The 9,529-nt window shown below is 36.6% G+C and overlaps 2 protein-coding genes across 2 annotated transcripts; both read left to right on the top strand.

The window, feature by feature from the left end:
• Window positions 1-53: 53 nt before the first annotated feature.
• On the top strand, window positions 54-1,592 carry EAH_00042550 (hypothetical protein; the record flags this gene model as incomplete). Its single annotated transcript, XM_013395062.1, has 2 exons — window positions 54-487; window positions 1,564-1,592. Coding segments are annotated over 2 exons (463 nt in total), but the record flags the coding sequence as incomplete, so codon positions are not given.
• Window positions 1,593-3,226: 1,634 nt separating this feature from the next.
• Window positions 3,227-6,774, top strand: EAH_00042560 (hypothetical protein, conserved; the record flags this gene model as incomplete). The annotated part of the gene is made up of 4 exons (XM_013395063.1): window positions 3,227-3,775; window positions 4,318-5,184; window positions 5,924-6,190; window positions 6,697-6,774. 4 exons carry the CDS (start codon window positions 3,227-3,229, stop codon window positions 6,772-6,774), a joined length of 1,761 nt encoding a protein of 586 aa, XP_013250517.1.
• Between the last annotated feature and the right edge of the window lie 2,755 nt (window positions 6,775-9,529).

Below are 9,529 nucleotides of genomic sequence, written 5' to 3' on the forward strand. Positions count from 1 at the left end.
TATATATATACATATATAAAAGAGTTGTTTGTGTATGATTGCGATATGTGTAGGGCAATAGAATGCCTGGAGTCTGCATTTAATGTGCTGAAGGATTCGTTTGAAGTTAATTTGTTTATGTGTCGCCGATTGTTTGCTGAAGGTGTAAAGAACCCTCACTCATTTTTTTGGTGGGTTGATGCTTCATTAGGAAAAGTCTTAGACTTGATGGATTATCTAAAGATGAGTATAAGTGATAGCAGACAAGACCTTATTGATTCTCTTCTAGCTAATGATGCTGCTTCAAATCTTAATGCTAATAATGCTAATAATGCTAATGCAGCAAGTGCACCCGTACCTGCTGCACCACCTGCAGCAAATGCAGCAGCAGCAAATGCAGCAGCAGCAGCAGGAAATGAAGAAACAACAACACCTGGCAGCAATCATTTAACTGCGAAACCTCGCACTGCGCTCGAACAATGCAGTCTTATGATGAGAACAGCAAGCGGTAAACAACAACCTACTGCTGCTGTTGCTGCTGCTGCTGTTGTTGCTGCTAGTGTTGTTGCTGCTGATGCTGCTCCTGCTGATGCTGCTCGATGCTGATGCTGATGCTGCTGCTTCTTTTGCTGCTGTTGCTGTTGCCTCTGCTGATTTTGATGCTGCTGCTGTTTCTTTTGCTGCTGCTGCGGCTGCTGCTGTGTTTGTTGTGTGCTACATGCATAGTACTGATTTTATTATGTGTATGTTCGGCTTTACATTTGTTTTATTACGTATTACATTGATATTATTGAAGTTATTAATAATTAATTGGTTAATTTGTTTGCTTTTGTTTGTTTTCTTAGGGCGCTCTTTAAGAAGGCATTTAGTTAAACTGGTAGTACTTCAAAAGGGTGCTTATGTCGATCTAGGAAGAGAAATTGCTGCTGCTGGGGTTTGCTGCTGCAGCAGAATATTTGCTTGTACATGCTGCGACTGCAGCAGGAGGCAGATAAACCCGATGTATTTAAAAGCAGCTAGGGTGAGTAATATCTATCGATGGAGCTGCCTATACACCTGAACTTAGAATCAAAATGTATTCATATTAATGTATACCGATAGAGCTGCCTATACACCTCAAAACAAGCAGAATGAATTCCTATTAATGTCTATATATAGCTGCATATACACCTCACACAGTAAGCAAAATGTATACCTATTTAAAGCTGCGTATACACCTCAAAAGAGAAGCGAAATAATATTTATTTATAGCTGCATATACACCCCATGGGGGTGCAAAGGGAAAGATTTATTTTTGCTGTCTCATCGATGTTATTATTACTTTTGCTTTTTTTCGATTGTTATTGTTATTCTTTTCTTCCTATTATATATTATGATTATTATTCCTAGTCTTTTGCTTCTTTTATTTTAAGGTGGCGGTCTTTCTATAGGCATCTATATATGAATGTATAAATATATTCATATTTATGTATAGTCATATATATATATATATATTTATGTCTATGAATGTATTTAAATATATTGATTTATATATATATTTATTTATTTTACTAATAAGTTTATGAATGTGTGTATTTTTTTCAGGATTACACTCGGCGTCGCGGGCGAATTGAGTGTGCTTTGCATATGGTGTTATTTGATTTGTTGTGTTGTTTGCGAGAGGCGAAGAAACAAAAAACCTTTTCTTCGTATGAGAGGAGGCTTGCACTGTCTGTGCTGCTGCTGCTGCTGCAGAAGATTGAGATGAGGCATGCAGTTACAGATGATATGCATATATTTATTGCAGAGTGTATATACACCAGAGCGTATGCTAATCAGCACCTTCAAGATCTCTATAAATATACACATAAAAATCTATCAAAAAAACATATACATATAAATAAACACCAGCATAATAAACAACAACATGCAGATGTACATACACACAAACGCTTCTCTTTATTCAATAGCCAGCTAATCTTACGCAATATTAACAAACCCTAAAGCCTAAATAATAAACCCTAAATAGTAAATAAGAAGACAACTCTATCCAGCTCATTGAATCTAAAAGACAGTGTTTATATTATTTAATTGGTGAGAGAGAGAAAGAGGGGGTTGAGGCCTTTCATATTCTGCCTCCAAGTTAGTGAAGAATAATTAAAATGTTGTGCTGTTGCTTCTCACATGCTTTTAAAGCGTCTCGCTGCTTCAGCACCTGTACATACACCCGGAGAGGGTGAGCTAGCAGCACATGCAGCAGCACCAGCAGGAGCGGCGGATGCTTCAGCCGCATTGTTGCTGGGATTATTTTGCTGCTGCAGCGCAGCAGCAGCAGCAGCAGCAGCAGCTGTTGCAGCAGCGGCGGCAGCAGCCGTAGCTGCAGCACAGACAGGCCGAGGTGTCTGTTGTGCGGCTTAATAGCGACATTTAAACTTGAGACAAATGAATTTATTGTTTATTTTTACGAATAAATTCATTAATAACTTATTCCTTCTGAATATTAAATGCATGCATGCATGCAGAATATTGCACATAAGGCGTGACCATTGGTATATGGTTGTTGTTGTAGAGAGGGGGGCTTCTGAAGGATATTGTGAATATTAATGGGTAAATGTTGAATAACTTTGTCTATAATTCTTTTAATTATTATTGTAAATGATTAATTGTTTATTTTTGCATGCATTTTCTGTCTTTCTTTCTGTAGAAACCTGCAGAAGTCTGGGGCTCGCGGTTGGGTAGAGGGGAAGAAGCAGCGAGGGTTTATATGTTTTTTCTCCTGCATTTGTCCGTGATAAACGTTGAATTTAATTAAAAAAGAGTTTATTAATGCATTTATTCAATTAATTTACACAGAAAGAGGTAAAACTCAGGGGAAGAGAGCGTGCAGTGCGCAAGGACTTCCTTCTTCAACATTCTTGAGGTGTATATGCACCTCAGGTTTTCTGCATCGTTGATTATGTCTGTATACAGCTAATATAATTAATTTTGTGTGGTTTTTAATATGTTGAAGTGTACATTTAGAGACAGGGCCTATTGAAGCATATTCTGCGTTAGCTTAGACTCATTGCTAGCCTTCATGCCGAAGCTACTCACTCCTCTTACAACGAACATCAACCCAAACCCCTAAACCCTAAGCCCTAAACCCTAAACCCTAAACCCTAAACCGTAAAACGGTAAAACCCTAAACCTTAAACCCTAAAACCTAAACCCTAAAGCAGCATATTCTGTTTTTAGTTTTTTTAACAATACACTTAAATTCGTCAGCGGTATGGAGGAATGGCCGATAGAAGAAGATCAGCAGGAGGGGGCCTCAGAGACAACAGAGGGTTTGGGGGAAGATGCTGCAGCAGAAGTTGATGAAGACGTAGCAGCAGCTTCTTCTTCTTCGTCATCTTCAGCAGCAGGAGGAGGAACATCAGCAGCAGTAGCAGCAGCAGGAGGAGCAGCAGCAACAGGAGGAGGAGGAGGAGCAGCAGCAGCAGGAGGTGATAGGAGTGTGTATTTAGAATCATTAACTTTTAATCAAGATGGAAGCTGCTTTATTGCAGGCACTACCGAAGGTTTTCGAGTGTATAGGAGCTCTCCTTTAACAGAGTTTTTAAGAAGAGAGGGTGCGCACTGGCCTGACAAAGGTTTGCAAACAGCAGCAATGTTATATAGAACAAGCGTCTATGCAACTGTAACACGAACCGAGAATAAGAAGGTTAAGCTCTGGGATGACAGCAGAAAAAGATTTATAGGAGAACTCAGAAGCAAACAAACTGTTAGAAATGTCTGTCTAGCGAGAGATGTGCTCGCAATGGTTACAGATTATACTGTAAGCCCTATCTATTTATTCATTCAATTGCATGCATGCATGCATGCATTTAATTGTATTAAGGCATTCATTTAATTGCATGCATGCATGCATGCATTCATTTAATTGCATGCATTCATTCGTTTAAGTGCATGAATGCATGCATTTAATTGTATGCATGCATGCATTTAATTGAATGCATGCATGCATTCAATTGTATGCACATTTATTAATTTAACTGCATGCATGCATTCATTCATTCATTCATTTGCATCTAAGTAAATGCATGCAAATGCATGCATTTGCATGTATCTGTATTTATGTACTGTACATATAAATATATATAAGTATATATATATATATATATATATTATATATAAAATTTTGTTTAATGCTAGTTAATGAATATCTTTTTGTATTGAATTGTTATATGCATGCATAATTTACTAGTTCTATTAATATTATTGAATTTATGTATAATGTTTAATAATATATTTAATCTCTTTAATTTAATTAATTAAATTGATGATTTATTTTTTTAATTTTGTTTATTTTATTTTCAGGTGTATGTATACCTGAGCGAGCAGATGACGCCTGTGAATATAATTCATACGAGTATTAATGAAAACGGTTTATGTGCATTAGCAGCAGACGGCGGCTTAGGCAGCTGGTTGTTAGCATGCCCTGCTGTTGCTGTTGGAGCAGTACGAGTTCATAGAGGTTTGTCTTCTGCTGCAGCAGCAGCAGCTGCTGCTGCTGCTGCTGATGGTGGTGATTCAAATGCAGCTAATGCAGCAAATCCAGCTGCAGCAGCAGCTGCAGCAGCAGCAGCAGCAGGGGGAGGTACAGCGGGGCTTTTAGGGCATCACCAATCTTCTTCTTCTGCTGCAGCAGCAGCAGCAGCAGCAGGAAATAATACAGCAAATCATGTGTTTCAAGCTCATACAACTCAACTTGCTGCTATTGTATTTAATCTTCAAGGGACGCTAATTGCTACAGCTAGCGAGAAAGGAACTGTAGCAAAGATATTTAATGCAGCAGATGGACGGCTATTAAGACAGCTGAGGAGGGGTAGGAATATTTCGAGTATTAGTTGTGTTTGTTTTCGAGGAGATAACCGCTTTGTTGCTGTTGCTTCTTCATCTGAGACTATTCATATATTTCTTTTAAGCGATCAGCAGCAGCAACAAGCAGATGATGATGATAAACACGGACAAACAGATGCTAATACTCTCTTTCCTCTACAAGACGCTGCAAATAGCACCAGCAGCAACAGCAGCAACAACAACAATAACAGCAGCAGCAGCAGCAGCAGCAGAAGTGTAGCAGCAGCAGCAGCTATGCAACTACCAGCAGCAATTAACTCGGGAAAAGAAATTACTGCTGCTGTCTATGGGGCCTCAAGGGAGATCGTTCAAGATGCAATTAAGGTCTTATATTATTTATTTTATTTTATTTATTTATTTATTTATTTGTCTGTTTAATTTATCTAGTTTGTCTATTTAATCTATCCAATTCACTTACTTTCGTTGAAATGCATTTGTTTAGTCTCTCTAATTCATATTTTTGTTGTTTGTATTTATTTATTTATTTGTATATTTATTGTGCATTTTTATTTGTTTATTTGTTTGTTTTATTTTCATTTGCATTCATTCGCTTTCTCTGCTCAATTACTATTTACTATTTATTTATTTATTTATTTATTTAATTTATTTATTATTTATCTGTTGCATCTAAATGTGTTTGTCTGCTCGCCTTAATTAATTTATTTTTATTTTTTAATTCAGCGCGTCCACTTCGATTTAATTAATTTATTTTTTTCTTTAGATTGTTGCGGCGAACTAAAATTAATATATTTTATTATAATTTAATATAAACAAAAATATTAATAATTCCTTTCATTTATTTTAAGTTTATATAATTGCATTTATTTGTATTTAATTGCATTTATGTAAACAGACGTATTTATATGCATGCGTGTAAATGCATGCATTTAAATAGATGAATTAATGTGCATATATATATATATATATATATATAGATTTTTTTACAGATCTACATATAAATGCATATACTATATATATATTATATAATTATGTAATATAATATGTATATATATTATTATATAATTATATAATTATATATATATGTATATGTATTTGCATGCAGGGCGTGTTGGGCTCTTACTTCCGTGCGTCTCGGAGTTTTGCGCAGTTTCACCTTCCATCAGATATAACATCGATAGACAGCCGATCTTCTTCTTCTTCTATTAAAGGGCCTTTGGTTTCTTTTGCAGGGCCTAACTCTAATCACCTTTTCTTGCTGTCTCCCTCTGGACATTTCTATGAACTTCGGTTTAATGCAAAAACAGGAAAAGAATGCATACTTCTCACTGCATGCACATGGTTTGCATGCAGACCCAACTTTCGTATACAGGTATAGTTAATTATATATATATGTATATATATATATATAGTGTATATATATATATATATATATGTATGAGTATATACATATATATATATATATATATCTTTTTATGCTTTTCTTTCTGGGGTTGTATATAACTGTTTTACTCTTTTACACTTGAAGCGGTGTATTCTGTTTATATTGTTTTGTCTTTTATTGTTTTATTATTTTATTATTATCTACCCCTCGCTTCTTTATTATAATGTTTAAACGTTTTGTTATTTAACTACTTTTAATGCTTTATTATAAACAAGGCGTTAATGATCTACTGTTAGAAAGGTTTTAATGCTGTTATTATATTATATACATGGTTTGTTATTTATTGCTTCGTTAGACAATTCAATATTTAACGGCTTAAAGACTAATGCCATCTGCATAGACACCCAAACCCTCAGCCCTAAACCCTAAACCCTATACCCTAAACCCTAAACCCTAAACCCTGGGGTATATGCTGTCTGTCTTTGCTGCTGCAGTCTCATCTCGGTACAGCAGCACTCCCTTCTGATTTAGAGGGAGGCCATGAAGGGGATCAATGGCAGCTCGTGCTCTAACGTATGTACACCTGAAATGCTGCTGCATGTACACTTGAAGTGCTGCTGCATATACACCAGAAGTGCTGCTGCTCTCTGTACAGCTGAAAAGCAGCTGCATGCGCACAGTAAGTGCTGCTGCTCTCTGTACACCTGACTTGCTGCTGTATTTACATGCATCTCAGCTCAACTGCTGGATGTGAATTGCTGCAGGACCGACGAAGAGGATAAAAAGGATGGTGTACATACACCTGAGATGCTGTGTGTGCACATATAGCTGCCTGTACACCTGAATTTTGCTGCGTATACACCTGAATTGTGCTGCGTATACACCTGAAGTGAGCTGCGTATACACCTGAACTCATGCATGAACAGAACATCACCACGATGCAAATTGCCTCATCCATCGCGTCGAATGAACAGCAGCTGCATACAAAACAAAACGAAGAAGCGGGAGGAAGGCCCCAGCCTGAACGCTAGCTGGCTCTTATTCGTAGCTAGCTGGCTCTTATTCATAGCTAGCGGGCTCTTATTCATAGCTAGCAGGCTCTTATTCATAGCTAGCTGGCTCTTATTCATAGCTTGCTGGTTGCTATTCCTAGCTAGCTGGTTGCTATTCATAGCTAGCTGGCTCTTCTTTATAGCTAGTTGGTGCTTATGCACAGCTAGCTGGTTGCTATTCATAGCTAGCTGGCTCTTAATTACAGCTAGCTCGTATCCGTGGCTAGCTGGCTGTTAAGAACAGCTAGCTGGCTTTATTCAAAGCTAGCAACTTGTTGTTGATCGCTAGCTGGGTGCTGCGGACAGCTATCTGGGTGGTACTGGTAGCTAGCTAGCTAGCTAGCTACGTGGCTAGCTAGCTGGCTAGTTAACTAGCTAGCTAGCTAGCTGGGGGGTTCATTTGTTGTGAATTGCATGGTGGGTGCTTCTCCGTGGGCCTTGGGGGCGCCTGAGGGGAGAACTCTTTTTTCTTTTTATTGCAAATGTTGGCGAGTTAACACAGGAAGAAAAGTAATAAAAGAAAAGAAATTTGTCTTATAAAAGGAGGAAGGGGAGGCAGACCGTCTCATCCCTGCAGTGTTCAGCAGCAGTGAAGAAGGCCCTTAGAGCATTTCATGCATGCAGCGAATCATTACGTGCATGCATGCATGCATGCATGCATGCATGCATACATGCATAGGCCTTGCATGCATGCATGCATGCATGCATTGATACATGCATTATTTTCTATGCATGTTCGCATCAAGATGCACGCATCCGTACACGCAGCGGTGGTATATATATAAAATATATAAAATATTTATTATATATATTACATATTATACATATATATAATATCAGTGGCTGAGTAGGAGTCGCCTTCCTGCTGCGTCTCTGAGTGCATCCTGACAAACAAAAGCAGAAACAAAGAAATAAAAGAATTAAATATAAAAAGCAAGCAAAAAACAAATGAATATAAAAAAATATAATGTAATTGTATTATATCATAGCATATATGTAATATGAAACAAGCAAAAACATACTAAGTATATATAATACACAATAGAGAAGCAGCAGCAGCACCAACCGCACTAGCAGCAGCAAACAACAACAGCAGAAGCAATACCAATCACAGCAGCAGCAACAGCAACAGCAATCACAGCAGCAGCAGCAGCAACCGCAGCACCAGCAGCATTATCAGGTGCCGCCTCACTCGCATGCACTCTGCTGTCGCCATGCATCCCTTTAAACAAAATTCAAACATCTGAATGCGAAACAAACACAGAAAGATACAAATAAACGCTTCAACTGCAACAGCAGCAACTGCAGCACCAGCAGCAGCAACTGCAGCACCAGCAGCAGCAACTGCAGCAGCAGCAACTGCAGCAGCAGCAGCAGCAACTGCAGCAGCAGCAGCAGCAGCAACTGCAGCAGCAGCAACAGCGCACGTTCCTTCGCAGCTCGATTGCTTGCATGCAATGAACAAACAATGCCTTATTATTATTCTTCTTATTTATTTGTATTCAGTGCTTATTATATTATAATTCGTATTATTTTTTAACTTTTATTTGTTGCTACAAACATTATCATTTATTATTACAACTATAACCATTTCTATTTATTTTCGTAACAATAAATATTATCATTATTTTGATAAATACATTAATAATAATTATTAGAAATATTATATATTATGATTATTGTCGTAATTATAAACATTACAATTATAATGAATGTAATCATAATAATTATTATAAATATAATAATAATTCAAATAATTATAATAATGATTACAAACATAATAATGGAAATAATCATAGTAATGATTATAAATATTATAATTATAAATATTATAATAATTAATTTCTTACTTTTTCGTACGTCGCCATATCTACGCGCCCTCGGAGCTGCAGAGCAACGACCTGCAGCAAATGAAGAAGTAAGGAGGTGTAGATATACTGTAAATATTCTTGTTTTAAATACTTAATTAATTACTTTATTGTTTAGTTATTTACTTTGCTTGTTTATTTGTTTATTTTTCATTCATTTGTTTATTCTTTATGGAGTGTTTATATATGCGGTTTTATTAATTACTTCAAACATCTATGTGCAGCCATTCGTCTTTGCTGTATAAACAAATACGCCTTACATATATATATATATACATATATATATATGTATATATACAATGCATATATATATATGCACATTATATGCATATATGTACATACATACATATATATATATATATATATACTGCATTTAAGTGCACCAAGTAAGTATACACACAAAGCGT

The sequence above is a fragment of the Eimeria acervulina genome, genomic scaffold, assembly GCF_000499425.1.
Source record: "Eimeria acervulina Houghton genomic scaffold, Eah_scaff553, whole genome shotgun sequence".
Taxonomy (NCBI): Eukaryota; Apicomplexa; class Conoidasida; order Eucoccidiorida; family Eimeriidae; genus Eimeria; species Eimeria acervulina.